The 19,012-nt window shown below is 59.2% G+C and overlaps 2 protein-coding genes and 4 pseudogenes across 4 annotated transcripts in view; all 6 read left to right on the top strand.

The window, feature by feature from the left end:
• Positions 1-19,012, top strand: part of LOC139228892 (pleckstrin homology domain-containing family G member 5-like) — a 126,692-nt gene that overhangs the window by 98,821 nt on the left and 8,859 nt on the right. For all 3 annotated transcript variants that reach the window (XM_070860382.1, XM_070860383.1, XM_070860384.1), the window contains 2 exons: positions 13,564-13,701; positions 18,765-18,884. In XM_070860382.1, the coding sequence (XP_070716483.1) occupies positions 13,564-13,701; positions 18,765-18,884 (258 nt within the window). The remainder of the gene's footprint in view (positions 1-13,563; positions 13,702-18,764; positions 18,885-19,012) is intronic.
• LOC139229359 (serine/arginine-rich splicing factor 4-like) lies at positions 60-1,075 on the top strand (annotated as a pseudogene).
• On the top strand, positions 1,230-2,213 carry LOC139229358 (serine/arginine-rich splicing factor 4-like; annotated as a pseudogene).
• Positions 2,258-4,967, top strand: LOC139229357 (serine/arginine repetitive matrix protein 5-like; the record flags this gene model as incomplete). Its single annotated transcript, XM_070861058.1, is given in 2 exon segments — positions 2,258-3,765; positions 3,821-4,967. Coding segments are annotated over 2 exon segments (2,655 nt in total), but the record flags the coding sequence as incomplete, so codon positions are not given.
• Positions 10,497-11,265, top strand: LOC139229356 (serine/arginine-rich splicing factor 4-like; annotated as a pseudogene).
• LOC139229354 (serine/arginine-rich splicing factor 4-like) lies at positions 11,494-13,358 on the top strand (annotated as a pseudogene).

Here is a 19,012-nt window from a genome sequence, read left to right as displayed (position 1 = left end):
CACTCTCGGTCACGGTCACGCTCCTGGTCACACTCTCGGTCACGGTCACACTCTCGGTCATGGTCACGCTCTCGGTCACGGTCACGCTCTCGCTCTCGATCACACTCTTGGTCACGATCACGCTCTCGGTCACGGTCACACTCTCGGTCACGCTCTCGGTCACGGTCACGCTCTCGGTCTCGATCACGCTCTCGGTCACGGTCACACTCTACGTCTCGATCACGCTCTCGGTCACGGTCACGCTCTCGGTCACGGTCACGCTCTCGGTCTCGATCACGCTCTCGGTCACGGTCACACTCTCGGTCACGGTCACGGTCACGCTCTCGGTCACGCTCTCGGTCACGGTCACACTCTCGGTCACGCTCTCGCTCTCGGTCACGCTCTCGGTCACGGTCACACTCTCGCTCTCGGTCACACTCTCGGTCACGGTCACACTCTTGCTCTCGGTCACGCTCTCGGTCGCAGTCATGCTCTTGGTCGCGCTCTCGGTCGCAGTCGCGCTCCCGGTCAGGCTCTCGGTCTCGGTCTCGGTCACGCTCCCGGTCAGGCTCTCGGTCTCGGTCACGCTCCCGGTCACTTTCTTGGTCACGCTCCCGGTCACGCTCTTGGTCACGCTCTTGGTCGCTGTCACGCTCTCGGTCACACACCCGGTCTCGCTTCCAGTCGGGGCTCTTGGTCACGCTCTCGGTCTCGGTCACGCTCCCAGTCACGCTCCTGGTCATGCTCGCGGTCGCGCTCTTGGTCACGCTCTCGGTCGCGCTCTCGGTCACGCTCTCGGTCGCGCTCTCGGTCGCGCTCTCGGTCATGCTCCCAGCCGCGCGTTCGGTCATGCTCCCGGCCACGCTCCTGGTCAAGCTCTCGGTCGCGGTCATGCTCGTGGTCGCGCTCTCGGTCGCGGTCACGCTCTCGATTGCTGTCACGCTCTCTGTCATGGTCACGCTCCCGGTCACGCTCTTGGTCACGCTCTTGGTCGCTGTCACGCTCCCGGTCACGCTCTCGGTCGCTGTCACGCTCTTGGTCACGGTCATGCTCGCGGTCGCGCTCTCGGTCACGCTCCTGGTCATGCTCTCGGTAACGGTCATGCTCGCGGTCGCGCTCTCGGTCGCGCTCCCGGTCGCGCTCTCGGTCACGCTCCGGGCCACACTCTCGGTAACGCTCCGGGCCACGCTCTCGGTCGCGGTCACGCTCTCGGTCACGCTCTTGGTCGCGGTCACTGCTCGTGGTCACACTCTTGGTCACGGTCACACTCTCGGTCACGCTCTCGGTCACGCTCTTGGTCACGGACACGTTCTCGATCACGTTCTAACTCTCGGTGACGCTCTCGATCATGGTCACGCTGTCTGTCATGGTCACGCTCACGGTCGCACTCTCGATCACACTCTCGGTCACGGTCACGCTCGTGGTCACGCTCTCGCTCTCGGTCACGCTCTCGGTCACGCTCTCCGTCACACTCTCGGTCACGGTCACATTCTCGGTCACACTCTCGCTTTCGGTCGCGGTCACGCTCACGGTCACGCTCTCGGTCACGGTCACGGTCGCACTCTCGGTCGTGGTCACACTCTCGGTCGTGGTCACACTCTCGGTCACGCTCTCAGTCACGTTCTCGGTCATGGTCAAGCTCTCGGTCGTGGTCACACTCTCGGTCGTGGTCACGCTCTCGGTCGTGGTCACGCTCTCGGTCGTGGTCACACTCTCGGTCACGCTCTCAATCACACTCTCGGTCGTGGTCACACTCTCGGTCGTGGTCACACTCTCGGTCACTCTCTTGCTCTCAGTCACGCTCTATGTCATGATCTCGGTCGCAGTCACGCTCGCTATCACGCACTCAGTCACAGTCACGCTCTCGCTCATGCTCACGGTCACGCTCGCGGTCGCGCTCTCGGTCACACTCTTGGTCGTGGTCACACTCTCGGTCACGCTCTCAGTCACGCTTTCGGTCGTGGTCACACTCTCGGTCACGCTCTTGCTCTCAGTCACGCTCTATGTCATGATCTCGGTCGCAGTCACGCTCGCTATCACGCTCTCAGTCACAGTCACGCTCTCGCTCATGCTCTCGGTCACGGTCACGCTCGCGGTCGCGCTCTCTGTTGTGGTCACACTCTCGGTCACGCTCTCGGTCACACTCTTGGTCACAGTCACGCTCCCGTTCACAGTCACGGTCACGCTCGCGGTCGCGCTCTCGGTTGTGTTCACGCTCTTGGTCACACTCTCGGTCACACTCTCAGTCACACTCTCGGTCACGTTCTCGGTCACGGTCATGTTCTCGGTCATGGTCATGCTCTTGTCACGCTCTTGGTCACGCTCTCAGTCACGATCATGCTCCCGTTCACGATCACGGTCACGCTCCTGGTCACGGTCACGCTCCCGGTCACGGTCACGCTCCAGGTCACGCTCCCGGTCACGGTCATGCTCCCGGTCTCAGTCACGGTCACGGTCACACTCTCGGTCACGGTCACGCTCCTGGTCACACTCTCGGTCACGCTCTCGGTCACGGTCACACTCTCAGTCACGGTCACGCTCTCGGTCACGGTCACGCTCTCGGTTACGGTCACACTCTCGGTCTCGATCACACTCTCGGTCGCGGTCACGCTCTCGGTCACGGTCACACTCTCGGTCACGGTCACGCTCCTGGTCACACTCTCGGTCACGGTCACGCTCTCGATCACGGTCACGCTCTCGGTCACGGTCACACTCTCAGTCTCGATCACACTCTCGGTCGCGGTCACGCTCTCGGTCACGGTCACACTCTCAGTCACGGTCACGCTCCTGGTCACACTCTCGGTCACGGTCACGCTCTCGGTCACGGTCACACTCTCGGTCTCGATCACACTCTCGGTCACGGTCACGCTCCTGGTCACACTCTCGGTCACGGTCACGCTCCTGGTCACACTCTCGGTCACGGTCACACTCTCGATCACGGTCAGGCGCTCGGTCACGGTCACGCTCTCGGTCACGGTCACGCTCTTGGTCTCGATCACGCTCTCGGTCACGGTCACACTCTCGGTCTCGATCACGCTCTCGGTCACGGTCACGCTCTCGGTCACGGTCACGCTCTCGGTCTTGATCACGCTCTCGGTCACGGTCACACTCTCGGTCACGGTCACGCTCTCGGTCACGGTCACACACTCGCTCTCGATCACGCTCACGGTCACACTCTCGGTCACGGTCACGCTCTTGGTCACGGTCACACACTCGCTCTCGATCACGCTCTCGGTCACGGTCACGCTCTCGTTCACGGTCACACTTTCGGTCTCGATCACACTCTCGGTCACGCTCTCGGTCACGGTCACACTCTCGGTCACGGTCACGCTCCTGGTCACACTCTCGGTCACGGTCACGCTCCTGGTCACACTCTCGGTCACGGTCACACTCTCGGTCATGGTCACGCTCTCGGTCACGGTCACACTCTCACTCTCGATCACGCTCTCGGTCACGGTCACACTCTCGGTCTCGATCACGCTCTCGCTCTCGGTCACGGTCACACTCTCGCTCTCGGTCACACTCTCGGTCACACTCTCGGTCACGGTCATGGTCACGGTCACACTATCGGTCACGGTCACGCTCTCGGTCACACTCTCGGTCACGGTCACGCTCTCGCTCACGCTCTCGCTCACGCTCTCGATCGCAGTCATGCTCTTGGTCGCGCTCTTGGTCGCAGTCGCGCTCCCGGTCAGGCTCTCGGTCTCGGTCACGCTCCCGGTCAGGCTCTCGGTCTCGGTCACGCTCCCGGTCACGTTCTTGGTCACGCTCCCGGTCACGCTCTTGGTCATGCTCTCGGTCGCTGTCACGCTCTCGGTCACAAACCCGGTCTCGCTCCCAGTTGGGGCTCTTGGTCACGCTCTCGGTCTCGGTCACGCTCCCAGTCACGCTCCTGGTCACGCTCCCGGTCACACTCTTGGTCACGCTCTTGGTCACGGTCATGCTCGCGGTCGCGCTCTCGGACATGCTCTCGGTCGTGCTCTTGGTCACGCTCTCGGTCACGCTCTCGGTCGCGCTCTCGGTCATGCTCCCGGCCACGCTCTCGGTCTCGGTCACGCTCTCGGTCTCGATCACGCTCTCGGTCACGGTCACGCTCTCGGTCACGGTCACGCTCTCGTTCACGGTCACACTCTCGGTCACGGTCACGCTCTCGGTCACGGTCACGCACTCGCTCTCGATCACGCTCTCGGTCACGGTCACGCTCTCGTTCACGGTCACGCTCTCGGTCGCGGTCACGCTCTCGGTCGAGGTCACGCTCTCGGTCACGGTCACGCTCTCGTTCACGGTCACACTCTCGGTCTCGATCACACTCTCGGTCACGGTCACGCTCTCGGTCACGGTCACACTCTCAGTCACGGTCACGCTCCTGGTCACACTCTCGGTCACGGTCACGCTCCTGGTCACACTCTCGGTCACGGTCACACTCTCGGTCATGGTCACGCTCTCGGTCACGGTCACACTCTCGCTCTCGATCACACTCTTGGTCACGATCACGCTCTCGGTCACGGTCACACTCTCGGTCACGGTCACGCTCTCGGTCACGGTCACGCTCTCGGTCTCGATCACGCTCTCGGTCACGGTCACACTCTACGTCTCGATCACGCTCTCGGTCACGGTCACGCTCTCGGTCTCGATCACGCTCTCGGTCACGGTCACACTCTCGGTCACGGTCACGGTCACGCTCTCGGTCACGCTCTCGGTCACGGTCACACTCTCGGTCACGCTCTCGCTCTCGGTCACGCTCTCGGTCACGGTCACACTCTCGCTCTCGGTCACACTCTCGGTCACGGTCACACTCTTGCTCTCGGTCACGCTCTCGGTCACGGTCATACTCTCGCTCTCGGTCACACTCTCGGTCACGGTCACACTCTTGCTCTCGGTCACGCTCTCGGTCGCAGTCATGCTCTTGGTCGCGCTCTCGGTCGCAGTCGCGCTCCCGGTCAGGCTCTCGGTCTCGGTCTCGGTCACGCTCCCGGTCAGGCTCTCGGTCTCGGTCACGCTCCCGGTCACTTTCTTGGTCACGCTCCCGGTCACGCTCTTGGTCACGCTCTTGGTCGCTGTCACGCTCTCGGTCACACACCCGGTCTCGCTTCCAGTCGGGGCTCTTGGTCACGCTCTCGGTCTCGGTCACGCTCCCAGTCACGCTCCTGGTCATGCTCGCGGTCGCGCTCTTGGTCACGCTCTCGGTCGCGCTCTCGGTCACGCTCTCGGTCGCGCTCTCGGTCGCGCTCTCGGTCATGCTCCCAGCCGCGCGTTCGGTCATGCTCCCGGCCACGCTCCTGGTCAAGCTCTCGGTCGCGGTCATGCTCGTGGTCGCGCTCTCGGTCGCGGTCACGCTCTCGATTGCTGTCACGCTCTCTGTCATGGTCACGCTCCCGGTCACGCTCTTGGTCACGCTCTTGGTCGCTGTCACGCTCCCGGTCACGCTCTCGGTCGCTGTCACGCTCTTGGTCACGGTCATGCTCGCGGTCGCGCTCTCGGTCACGCTCCTGGTCATGCTCTCGGTAACGGTCATGCTCGCGGTCGCGCTCTCGGTCGCGCTCCCGGTCGCGCTCTCGGTCACGCTCCGGGCCACACTCTCGGTAACGCTCCGGGCCACGCTCTCGGTCGCGGTCACGCTCTCGGTCACGCTCTTGGTCGCGGTCACTGCTCGTGGTCACACTCTTGGTCACGGTCACACTCTCGGTCACGCTCTCGGTCACGCTCTTGGTCACGGACACGTTCTCGATCACGTTCTAACTCTCGGTGACGCTCTCGATCATGGTCACGCTGTCTGTCATGGTCACGCTCACGGTCGCACTCTCGATCACACTCTCGGTCACGGTCACGCTCGTGGTCACGCTCTCGCTCTCGGTCACGCTCTCGGTCACGCTCTCCGTCACACTCTCGGTCACGGTCACATTCTCGGTCACACTCTCGCTTTCGGTCGCGGTCACGCTCACGGTCACGCTCTCGGTCACGGTCACGGTCGCACTCTCGGTCGTGGTCACACTCTCGGTCGTGGTCACACTCTCGGTCACGCTCTCAGTCACGTTCTCGGTCATGGTCAAGCTCTCGGTCGTGGTCACACTCTCGGTCGTGGTCACGCTCTCGGTCGTGGTCACGCTCTCGGTCGTGGTCACACTCTCGGTCACGCTCTCAATCACACTCTCGGTCGTGGTCACACTCTCGGTCACTCTCTTGCTCTCAGTCACGCTCTATGTCATGATCTCGGTCGCAGTCACGCTCGCTATCACGCACTCAGTCACAGTCACGCTCTCGCTCATGCTCACGGTCACGCTCGCGGTCGCGCTCTCGGTCACACTCTTGGTCGTGGTCACACTCTCGGTCACGCTCTCAGTCACGCTTTCGGTCGTGGTCACACTCTCGGTCACGCTCTTGCTCTCAGTCACGCTCTATGTCATGATCTCGGTCGCAGTCACGCTCGCTATCACGCTCTCAGTCACAGTCACGCTCTCGCTCATGCTCTCGGTCACGGTCACGCTCGCGGTCGCGCTCTCTGTTGTGGTCACACTCTCGGTCACGCTCTCGGTCACACTCTTGGTCACAGTCACGCTCCCGTTCACAGTCACGGTCACGCTCGCGGTCGCGCTCTCGGTTGTGTTCACGCTCTTGGTCACGCTCTCGGTCACACTCTCAGTCACACTCTCGGTCACGTTCTCGGTCACGGTCATGTTCTCGGTCATGGTCATGCTCTTGTCACGCTCTTGGTCACGCTCTCAGTCACGATCATGCTCCCGTTCACGATCACGGTCACGCTCCTGGTCACGGTCACGCTCCCGGTCACGGTCACGCTCCAGGTCACGCTCCCGGTCACGGTCATGCTCCCGGTCTCAGTCACGGTCACGGTCACGCTCTCGGTCACGGTCAAGCTCCCGGTCTCAGTCACGCTCTCGGTCACGGTCACGGTCACGGTCACGCTCCAGGTCACGCTCCCGGTCACGGTCATGCTCCCGGTCTCAGTCACGGTCACGGTCACGCTCTCGATCACGGTCACGCTCCCGGTCACACTCTCGGTCACGCTCCCAGTCACGGTCACGCTCTTGGTCACACTCCCGGTCACGCTCTTGGTCACACTCCCGGTCACGCTCTTGGTCACGCTCCCGGTCACGCTCTTGGTCACGCTCTTGGTCGCTGTCACGCTCTCGGTCACACACCCGGTCTCGCTCCCAGTCGGGGCTCTTGGTCACGCTCTCGGTCTCGGTCACGCTCCCAGTCACGCTCCTGGTCATGCTCCCGGTCACGCTCTTGGTCACGGTCATGCTCGCGGTCGCGCTCTTGGTCACGCTCTCGGTCTCGGTCGCGCTCTCGGTCACGCTCTCGGTCGCGCTCTCGGTCGCGCTCTCGGTCATGCTCCCAGCCGCGCGTTCGGTCATGCTCCCGGCCACGCTCCTGGTCAAGCTCTCGGTCGCGGTCATGCTCGTGGTCGCGCTCTCGGTCGCGGTCACGCTCTTGATTGCTGTCACGCTCTCTGTCATGGTCACGCTCCCGGTCACGCTCTTGGTCACGCTCTTGGTCGCTGTCACGCTCCCGGTCACGCTCTCGGTCGCTGTCACGCTCTTGGTCACGGTCATGCTCTCGGTCGCGCTCTCGGTCACGCTCCTGGTCATGCTCTCGGTAACGGTCATGCTCGCGGTCGCGCTCTCGGTCGCGCTCCCGGTCGCGCTCTCGGTCACGCTCCGGGCCACACTCTCGGTCACGCTCCGGGCCACGCTCTCGGTCGCGGTCACGCTCTCGGGTCACGCTCTTGGTCGCGGTCACTGCTCGTGGTCACACTCTCGGTCACGGTCACACTCTCGGTCACGCTCTCGGTCACGCTCTTGGTCACGGACACGTTCTCGGTCACGTTCTAACTCTCGGTGACGCTCTCGATCATGGTCACGCTGTCTGTCATGGTCACGCTCACGGTCGCACTCTCGATCACACTCTCGGTCACGGTCACGCTCGTGGTCACGCTCTCGCTCTCGGTCACGCTCTCCGTCACGCTCTCCGTCACACTCTCGGTCACGGTCACATTCTCGGTCACACTCTCGCTCTCGGTCGCGGTCACGCTCACGGTCACGCTCTCGGTCACGGTCACGGTCGCACTCTCGGTCGTGGTCACACTCTCGGTCACGCTCTCAGTCACGTTCTCGGTCGTGGTCACGCTCTCGGTCGTGGTCACACTCTCGGTCGTGGTCACGCTCTCGGTCGTGGTCACACTCTCGGTCACGCTCTCAATCACACTCTCGGTCGTGGTCACACTCTCGGTCGTGGTCACACTCTCGGTCACGCTCTTGCTCTCAGTCACGCTCTATGTCATGATCTCGGTCGCAGTCACGCTCGCTATCACGCTCTCAGTCACAGTCACGCTCTCGCTCATGCTCTCGGTCACGGTCACGCTCGCGGTCGCGCTCTCGGTCACACTCTTGGTCGTGGTCACACTCTCGGTCACGCTCTCAGTCACGCTTTCGGCCGTGGTCACACTCTCGGTCACGCTCTTGCTCTCAGTCACGCTCTATGTCATGATCTCGGTCGCAGTCACGCTCGCTATCACGCTCTCAGTCACAGTCACGCTCTCGCTCATGCTCTCGGTCACGCTCGCGGTCGCGCTCTCTGTTGTGGTCACACTCTCGGTCACGCTCTCGGTCACACTCTTGGTCACAGTCACGCTCCCGTTCACAGTCACGGTCACGCTCGCGGTCGCGCTCTCGGTTTTGTTCACGCTCTTGGTCACGCTCTCGGTCACACTCTCAGTCACACTCTCGGTCACGTTCTCGGTCACGGTCATGTTCTCGGTCATGGTCATGCTCTTGTCACGCTCTTGGTCACGCTCTCAGTCACGATCACGCACCCGTTCACGATCACGGTCACGCTCCTGGTCACGGTCACGCTCCCGGTCACGGTCACGCTCCCAGTCACGGTCAAGCTCCTGGTCTCAGTCACGCTCTCGGTCACGGTCACGGTCACGGTCACGCTCCAGGTCACGCTCCCGGTCACGGTCATGCTCCCGGTCTCAGTCACGGTCACGGTCACGCTCTCGGTCACGGTCAAGCTCCCGGTCTCAGTCACGCTCTCGGTCACGGTCACGGTCACGGTCACGCTCCAGGTCACGCTCCCGGTCACGGTCATGCTCCCGGTCTCAGTCACGGTCACGGTCACGCTCTCGATCACGGTCACGCTCCCGGTCACACTCTCGGTCACGCTCCCAGTCACGGTCACGCTCTTGGTCACACTCCCGGTCACGCTCTTGGTCACACTCCCGGTCACGCTCTTGGTCCCGCTCCTGGTCACGCTCTTGGTCACACTCCTGTCACGCTCCTGGTCAGGCTCTCGGTCACGGTCACGCTCGTGGTCGCGCTCTCGGTCGCGCTCTCGGTCATGCTCCCGGCCACGCTCTCGGTCACGCTCGCGGTCACGCTCTCGGTCACGCTCCTGGTCATGCTCTCGGTCGCGGTCACGCTCGTGGTCGCGCTCTCGGTCACGCTCGTGTTCACACTGTCGGTCACGGTCACGCTCTCGATTGCTGTCACGCTCTCCGTCGTGGTCACGCTCCTGGTCACGCTCTTGGTCATGCTCTCGGTCACTGTCACGCTCTTGGTCACGGTCATGCTCGCGGTCGCGCTCTCGGTCGCGCTCCCGGTCGCGCTCTCGGTCACGCTCCGGGCCACGCTCTCGGTCACGCTCCGGGCCACGCTCTCGGTCGTGGTCACGCTCTCGGTCGTGGTCACACTCTCGGTCGTGGTCACGCTCTCGGTCGTGGTCACACTCTCGGTCACGCTCTCAATCACACTCTCGGTCGTGGTCACACTCTCGGTCACTCTCTTGCTCTCAGTCACGCTCTATGTCATGATCTCGGTCGCAGTCACGCTCGCTATCACGCTCTCAGTCACAGTCACGCTCTCGCTCATGCTCTCGGTCACAGTCACGCTCGCGGTCACGCTCTCGGTCACACTCTTGGTCGTGGTCACACTCTCGGTCACGCTCTCAGTCACGCTTTCGGTCGTGGTCACACTCTCGGTCACGCTCTTGCTCTCAGTCACGCTCTATGTCATGATCTCGGTCGCAGTCACGCTCGCTATCACGCTCTCAGTCACAGTCACGCTCTCGCTCATGCTCTCGGTCACGGTCACGCTCGCGGTCGCGCTCTCTGTTGTGGTCACACTCTCGGTCACGCTCTCGGTCACACTCTTGGTCACAGTCACGCTCCCGTTCACAGTCACGGTCACGCTCGCGGTCGCGCTCTCGGTTGTGTTCACGCTCTTGGTCACGCTCTCGGTCACACTCTCAGTCACACTCTCGGTCACGTTCTCGGTCACGGTCATGTTCTCGGTCATGGTCATGCTCTTGTCACGCTCTTGGTCACGCTCTCAGTCACGATCACGCTCCCGTTCACGATCACGGTCACGCTCCTGGTCACGGTCACGCTCCCGGTCACGGTCACGCTCCCAGTCACGGTCAAGCTCCTGGTCTCAGTCACGCTCTCGGTCACGGTCACGGTCACGGTCACGCTCCAGGTCACGCTCCCGGTCACGGTCATGCTCCCGGTCTCAGTCACGGTCACGGTCACGCTCTCGATCACGGTCACGCTCCCGGTCACACTCTCGGTCACGCTCCCAGTCACGGTCACGCTCTTGGTCACACTCCCGGTCACGCTCTTGGTCACACTCCCGGTCACGCTCTTGGTCCCGCTCCCGGTCACGCTCTTGGTCACACTCCTGTCACGCTCCTGGTCAGGCTCTCGGTCGCGGTCACGCTCGTGGTCGCGCTCTCGGTCGCGCTCTCGGTCATGCTCCCGGCCACGCTCTCGGTCACGCTCGCGGTCACGCTCTCGGTCACGCTCTCGGTCACGCTCCTGGTCACGCTCTCGGTCGCGGTCATGCTCGTGGTCGCGCTCTCGGTCACGCTCGTGTTCACACTGTCGGTCACGGTCACGCTCTCGATTGCTGTCACGCTCTCCGTCGTGGTCACGCTCCTGGTCACGCTCTTGGTCACGCTCTCGGTCACTGTCACGCTCTTGGTCACGGTCATGCTCGCGGTCGCGCTCTCGGTCACGCTCCCGGTCATGCTCTCGGTCACGGTCATGCTCGCGGTCGCGCTCTCGGTCGCGCTCCCGGTCGCGCTCTCGGTCACGCTCCGGGCCACGCTCTCGGTCACGCTCCAGGCCACGCTCTCGGTCACGGTCACGCTCTCGGTCACGCTCTCGGTCACGGTCACTGCTCGTGGTCACACTCTCGGTCACGGTCACACTCTCGGTCACGCTCTTGGTCACGGACACGTTCTCGGTCACGTTCTAACTCTCGGTGACGCTCTCGATCATGGTCAGGCTGTCTGTCATGGTCACGCTCACGGTCGCACTCTCGATCACACTCTCGCTCTCGGTCGCGGTCACGCTCACGGTCACGCTTTCGGTCGCGGTCACTGCTCGTGGTCACACTCTCGGTCACGGTCACACTCTCGGTCACGCTCTCGGTCACGCTCTTGGTCACGGACACGTTCTCGGTCACGTTCTAACTCTCGGTGACGCTCTCGATCATGGTCACGCTGTCTGTCATGGTAACGCTCACGGTCGCACTCTCGATCACACTCTCGGTCACGGTCACGCTCGTGGTCACGCTCATGCTCTCGGTCACGCTCTCGGTCACGCTCTCCGTCACACTCTCGGTCACACTCTCGGTCACGGTCACACTCTCGGTCACACTCTCGCTCTCGGTCGCGGTCACGCTCACGGTCACGCTCTCGGTCACGGTCACGCTCTCGGTCGCGCTCTCGGTCGTGGTCACACTCTCGGTCGTGGTCACACTCTCGGTCACGCTCTCAATCACACTCTTGGTCGTGGTCACACTCTCGGTCACGCTCTCAGTCCGCTCTCGGTCGTGGTCACACTCTCGGTCACGCTATCAGTCACACTCTTGGTCGTGGTCACACTCTCGGTCACGCTCTCAGTCACGCTCTCGGTCGTGGTCACACTCTCGGTCGTGGTCACACTCTCGGTCACGCTCTTGCTCTCAGTCACGCTCTATGTCATGATCTCGGTCGCAGTCACGCTCGCTATCACGCTCTCAGTCACAGTCACGCTCTCGCTCATGCTCTCGGTCACGGCCACGCTCGCGGTCGCGCTCTCGGTTGTGGTCACACTCTCGGTCACGCTCTCGGTCACACTCTTGGTCACAGTCACGCTCCCGTTCACGGTCACGGTCACGCTCGTGGTCGCGCTCTCAGTTGTGTTCACGCTCTCGGTCACGCTCTCGGTCACACTCTCAGTCACACTCTCGGTCACGTTCTCGGTCACGGTCACACTCTCAGTCACACTCTCGGTCACGCTCTCAGTCACGATCACGCTCCCCTTCACGATCACGGTCACGCTCCTGGTCACGGTCACGCTCCCGGTCACGGTCACGCTCCTAGTCACGGTCAAGCTCCCGGTCTCAGTCACGCTCTCGGTCACGGTCACGCTCCAGGTCACACTCCCGGTCATGCTCCCGGTCTCGGTCACGCTCTCGGTCACGCTCTCGGTCACGTCCACGCTCCCGGTCACGGTCACGCTCTCGGTCACACTCTCGGTCACGCTCCCAGTCACGGTCACGCTCTTGGTCACACTCCCGGTCACGCTCTTGGTCACACTCCCGGTCACGCTCTTGGTCCCGCTCCCGGTCACGCTCTTGGTCACACTCCTGTCACGCTCCTGGTCCCGCTCCCGGTCCCGGTCACGCTCCTGGTCCCGCTCCCGGTCCCGGTCACGCTCCTGGCCCCGCTCCCGGTCTCGGTCCCGTTCCTGGTCCCGCTCCCATGTCTCGGTCACGCTCCTGGTCCCACTCCCGATCTCAGTCATGCTCCTGGTCCCGCTCCCGGTCTCGGTCACGCTCCTGGTCCCGCTCCCGGTCTCGGTCACGCTCCTGGTCCCGCTCCCGATCTCGGTCACGCTCCTGGTCCCGCTCCCGGTCTCGGTCCCGCTCCCGGACTCGTTCACGCTCCTGGTCATGCTCCGGTTTCGGTCACGCTCCTGGTCCCGCTCCCGGTCTCGATCCCGCTCCCGGACTCGGTCACGCTCCTGGTCATGCTCCCGGTCTCAGTCACGCTCCTGGTCATGCTCCCGGTCTCGGCCACGCTCGCGGTCACGCTCCCGGTCTCGGTCACACTACCGGTCACGGTCACGCTCTCTGCCACGCTCTCTGCCACGCTCCCGCTCTCGGTTACACACTCGGTCACGGTCACGCTCTTGGTCTCGGTCACGCTCCCGGTTTCGATCACACTCCCGGTCACACTCTTGGTCACGCTCTCGGTCACGGTCACAGATATGTTTGGCATATATATTAACTCCATCTACCCGCAGTACAACGTTTCCGTTAAGCTGTGCGGCCGTGCAGCAGTCTGGAGATCCCAGGCAGGCCGCTCACTGACGTTACAATGGTAGTGACCGCACATGTGTAGAAAATTCAATGGTCCCGCAGCCAATTAAAGGGCACCCCAAAATATTACAGGGAACATTGCCACGGTATCTGGTGCTTGGGTTAAAAATCCTGAGCCCATCCTGCTGGCTCTGAAGGCTGTGATTCATCGTGTTCTCTCATCGGTCCTTAACTCGAATCTTTCTGTAATCTCCAGGTCAGTTCCGTTGAAAGTTTTATCGCGCACGTGAATTCCCGAATGCGTCAGCGGCAGGAGCAACAGCGATTGGCGGAGATTATCAATCGCATCGACGCCTACGAGGTGGTCGATGGGAGCTCGGATGAAGTGGAGAAGGTAAAAGAGACTGAGGCACACGGGGAGAAAGGCTGAGTCACTGAGGTGAATACCTTGTGAATCAACTTGGCCTCTTCCCCAGAGAATATACTCCCGAGATAGGCAATCCTTTCCAATCACTCAGTTCAGCACCACTACTGGGGAAAGTGGGAACTGTTGCTTTGGGACAGGCTCCATTTAAAGCAGGCTGCGACCAGTGTCCTGGCGAATCGAATAACGCGGGCTGTGGATAGGGCTTTAAACTTAAAAAGGGGGAGCGGAGGGGTCAGGTGAGAGGAAATTAATAAATCTATTGAGAAAAGTTAAGGCAGTGGAGCAGTGTGGCGATTTTGGTAAAGATAAGCAGAGTGTGACAGGCAGAGACAGAGGGGCAGAAATTGCCCCTTTTTTTGAGAGTCATGACTTCCTCAGAGAGGCTACGGGTTGGTATTGGCTCTCCGCCGGGTCGGTGTGGGGTCGGTGCCCTACCTGGGTTTTCCAGCGGTAATCACTACCGCTCCGACCGCGCTCCTGCCCCGTCGGGCACACGCCGAACCCGCACCAACCGGCGGCGGCCCCCTTTCCGCCCCGCGCGGGAAATTGCTCCGCGGGAAGGCGCCGCTGCCAGTCCGTGCCCCCGATCAGCTTTCCCCAGCGGGAAGCCGTGTGTGCCTGGGCACTGCGGCGGACGCCATGTTGTTTTACTTGTCCGCCGATGGCCAGGTCAGCCCGACAGTGATGCCCACGGGTTCGGCCAGGCCACCAACAGGCAGCCCAGCACCCCCTCTTTGGTGCCAGGCCGCTGGGCCCGACCGATACCCTCCCTGGTGACCCAATCAACTAAACTTAAAGGTATGCAGAGTTCGCAGTGGCCTTTAACTGAAGGGGAGAGATGTTGTGACCCGTCAGCGTGCCGCTGGTGACCCGACCGAAGGTCACTTCCACCCCGCACCTGCCGGGAACACCGGCCCGCCAGGTGCTGAATTTCGCCGGCGTCTCCGCCCCAATCCAAAAGGGAGTTCCAGGATTTTGAGCCAGCGACCATGAAGGAATGGCAATATATTTCCAAGTCAGGATGGTGTGTGACTTGGAGGGGAACATGGAGGTGGTGGTGTTCCCATGCATCTGCTGCCTTTGTCCTTCGAGGCGGAAGAGGTCCTGGGTTTGGGAGGTGCTGTCGAAGAAGCCTTGGCGAGTTGCTGCAGTGCATCTTGTAGATGGTACACACTGCAGCCACGCCGCGCGCTAGTGGAGGGAGTGAGTGTTTAAGGTGGTGGATGGGGTGACAATAAAGCTGCTTTGTCCTGGATGGTGCCGAGCTTCTTAAATGTTGTTGGAGCCGCTCTCATCCAGGCAAGTGGAGAGTATTCCATCACGTGCCTGACCTGTGCTTGTAGATGGTGGAAAGGCTTTGGGGGGTCAGGAGATGAGACACTTGTCGCAGAATACCCAGCCTCTGACCTGCTCTTGTAGCCACTGTGTTTATGTGGCTGGTCCAGCTAACTTTCTGGTCAATGGTGAACCCCCGGATGTTAATGGTGAGGGATTTGGCGATGGTAATACCCTTGAATGTCAAGGGGAGGCGGTTAGATTCTCTCTTGTTGGAGATAGCCATTGGTTGTCACATCCTCCGTCACTTTGCTGATGATTGAGAGTAGACTGATGGGGCGGTAATTGGCTGGATTGGATTTGACCTGCTTTTTGTGGCCAGGAAATACCTGGTCAGTTTTTCACATTGTCGGGTAGATGCCAGTGTTGTAGCTGTACTGGAACAACTTGGCTAGAGGCACGGCTAGTTCTGGAGCACAGGTCTGCAGCACGACAGCCGGAATGTTGTCGGGGCCCATAGCCTTTGCTGTATCCAGTGCGCTCAGCCCTTTCCTAATAGCACACGGAGTGAATCGAATTGGCTGAAGACTGAATTCTGTGATGGTGGGGGCCTCAGGAGGAGTCCGAGATGAATCATTCACTCAGCACTTCTGGCTGAAGATGGTTGAAAACGCTTCAGCCTTGTGTCTTGCACTTACATGCTGGGCTCCGCCATCATTGAGGATGAAGATATTTATGGAGCCTCTTCCTCCCGTCAGTTGTTTAATGGTCCACTACCATTCACGACTGGGTGAATCTCTCCCATTTAACACTGTGGTAGTGCCACTCATGATGGAGGGGGCTCCTCAGTGTGAAGACAGGACATCTCTACAAGGACTGTGCAGTGGTCACTGCTACCGCTACTGTCATGGACAGATGCATCTGCAACAGGTAGATTGGTGAGGATGAGGTCAAGTAGGTTTTTCCCTCGCGTTGGTTCTCTCTTCACCTGCCGCAGACCCAGATGGGCAGCTATGTCCTTCAGGACTCGGCCAGCTCGGTCAGTAGTGGTGCTACTGAGCTACTCTTGGAAATGAACATTGAAGTCCCCCACCTAGTGTACATTCTGTGCCCTTGCTACTCTCAGTGCTTCTTCCAAGTGGTGTTCAACATGGAGGAGTACTGATTCATCAGCGGAGGGAAGGCAGTAAGTGGTAATCAGTTTCCTGACCTGAAGCTGTGAGACTTTATGGGGTTTTCGGAGTCAATGTTGAGAACTCCCAAGTCCACTCCCACCCTACAATACCACTGTGCTGATGGGGAAGTTTGGGACGTTGACCGAAATGTATGATTCTGTGAGTATGACTATCTCAGGCTGTTGCTTGACTCGTGAACCAGATGGGTTTTTATGACAATCCAGTAGTTTCATGGTCACCATTACTAATACTAGCTTTTTTAATTCCAGATTTATTTAACTGAATTTAAATTCCCTAGTTACCGTGGTGTGATTTGAACTCACATATCGGATTATTAGTCCAGGCCTCTGGATTACTCGTGCGGTAACATAACCACTGTGCTACCATTCCTGGTTAATAATGACTGTGACAAAATACAGGAAGACGTTAATAAATTTGCAGAATGGGCGTGTAATTGGCAAATTGGCAATGCAGATATTGCTATCGAGGAGGAGTGTGAGATTCTGGATGAAATAAACATAGTGAGAAAGGAGGTATTAAGGGATTTAGCAGCTTTGAAAGTAGATAAGTCCCTAGGCCCAGATGAAATGCATCCCAGGCTGTTGAGCGAAATAAAAGAGGAAATCTTCTTTGGATTTAGGCATGGTGACGGAGAACTGCTAATGTGGTACCCTTGTTTAAGAAGGGATAAAGGAATAGGCCGAGTAATTACAGGCCTGTCAGCCTAACTTCAGTGGTTGGTAAAAAATCCTGACAGGATAAATCTACATTTAGAAAGGCAAGTCTTAATTAGGGAAAGTCAGCATGGATTTGTTAAGGGAAGATCGTGTCTGACTAACCTGATTGAATTTTTTTGAGGAGGTAACCAGGAGGGTTGATGAGGGTAGTGCATACGATGTAGTATATATGGACTTTAGCAAAGCTTTTGATAAGGTCCCACATGGTAGACTGGTCATGAAGGTTAAAGCCCATGGGATCCAGGACAAAGTAGCAAGTTGGATCCAAAATTGGCTCAAAGGCAGGAAGCAAAGGGTAATAATTGATGGCTATTTTTGTGAGTGGAAGGATGTTTCCAGTGGGATTCCGCAGGGCTCAGTACTGGGTCCCTTGCTTTTTGTGGTATACATCAATGATCTAGATTTGAATATAGGGAGTATGATTAGGAAGTTTGCAGATGACACTAAGATTGGCTGTGTGGTTGTTAATGAAGAGGAAAGTCATGGACTGCAGGAGGATATCAATCTACTGGTCAGGTGGGCAGAGCAGTGGCAAATGGAATTTAATTTGGAGAAGTATGAGGTAATGCACTTGGGGAGGGCTAATAAGGAAAGGGTATACACATTAATCGGTAGGCCACATAATAATGTAGATGAATAAAGGGACCTTGGCATGCTTGTCCACAGATCCCTGAAAGTAGCAGGCCAGGTGGATAAGAAGGCACACAGAATGCTTGCCTTTATTGGCCGAGGCATAGAATAGAAGAGCAGGGAGGTGATGCTTAAATTGTATAATACTTTGGTTAGGCCACAGCTGGAGTACTGTGTGCAGTTCTGGTCGCTGTATTATAGGAAGGACGTGATTGCACTAGAGAGGGTGCAGAGGAGATTTACTAGGATGCTGCCTGGAATGGAGAATCTTAGCTATGAGGACAGATTGGATAGGCTGGGTTTGTTCTCATAGGAACAGAGGAGGTTGAGAGGAGACCTCATTGAGGTGTATAAAATTTTAAGGGGCCTGGATTTAGTGGATAGCAAGGGCCTATTTCCATTGGTGGAGGGGTCTATTACGAGGGGGCATAGTTTTAAGGTGGTTGGTGGAAGGTTTAGAGGGGATTTGAGGGGAGGCTTCTTCACGCAGAGGGTTGTGGGGATCTGGAACTCACTGCCTGGAAGGGTGGTGGATGCAGAAACCCTCACCACATTTAAAAGGTTGGATGAGCACTTGAAGTGCTATAACATGCAGGGTTACGGACCTAGAGCTGGTAAGTGGGATTAGACTGGATAACCTCTTGTTGGCTGGCGCAGATACGATGGTAAGTACAGCCAGGGTGATCTCCTGGACTAGTTTCGATCGCCTGGATGGGGTGGAGAGGAATTTTCCCAGATTTTTTTCCCCCAATTTTTCTCTGTTTTTTTGCCTCTCCCAGGCGATCACATGGCTCCGGTTGGGGTGGAGTGTAGAATGTTTCAGTGTAAGGGGTGTTGCAGTTGTGTGGTGCGGACTGGTTGGGCTGGGTGCTCTTTACCTTTCCACCATTGTTCATTGTTCATTGGTTTATATGTAATCTTCAGGGCTGCTGACCAAGGGCCGTTTGTGGCTCTTTGTCGGCCAACATGGCCTCCTTCTGCGCTGTAACTTTCTATGTTTCTATAAGTGTGAGGTGGTGCACTTTGGTGGAAAATCAGTGTGTAAATGGGGTAGAGGCGCAGAGGGCCATGAGGGTACAGATACACAAATCGTTTCATTTGGGATCTTAACCTCTTCTGTGCGAGTATTACTGAAATTGAAGGAAATCTCAGAGGCCTCTGTGGGTAACGGGCACCAAGTGCCAGATTCTAACGGTCACTTTTATTGCATTAGGTTCTGAAGGAGTTCTGCCGCTTGGACCTGACGGCTCCAATGATTGGGACCTCGCCCAACGACACCAGACAACTGCTACTCGAGGGAGGCCTGAGAATGAAGGAAGGAAAAGACAGCAAGGTGAGCCAAGGGGTGAGCGAGGGGTGAGAGTGCCTGAGGGGCGAGGGCGTGACTGAGAGACTGGGCTACGGTGTGATCGTTGGTTGGTCTCCCAGCGTTCATCGCCTGAATGCTGAGTCTCTGGGTGC

This window comes from Pristiophorus japonicus, chromosome 18, assembly GCF_044704955.1.
Source record: "Pristiophorus japonicus isolate sPriJap1 chromosome 18, sPriJap1.hap1, whole genome shotgun sequence".
Classification (NCBI taxonomy): Eukaryota; Metazoa; Chordata; class Chondrichthyes; family Pristiophoridae; genus Pristiophorus; species Pristiophorus japonicus.
The sequence above is the reverse complement of the archived record's forward strand: the minus strand, read 5'-3'. Positions and strand labels throughout refer to the sequence as shown.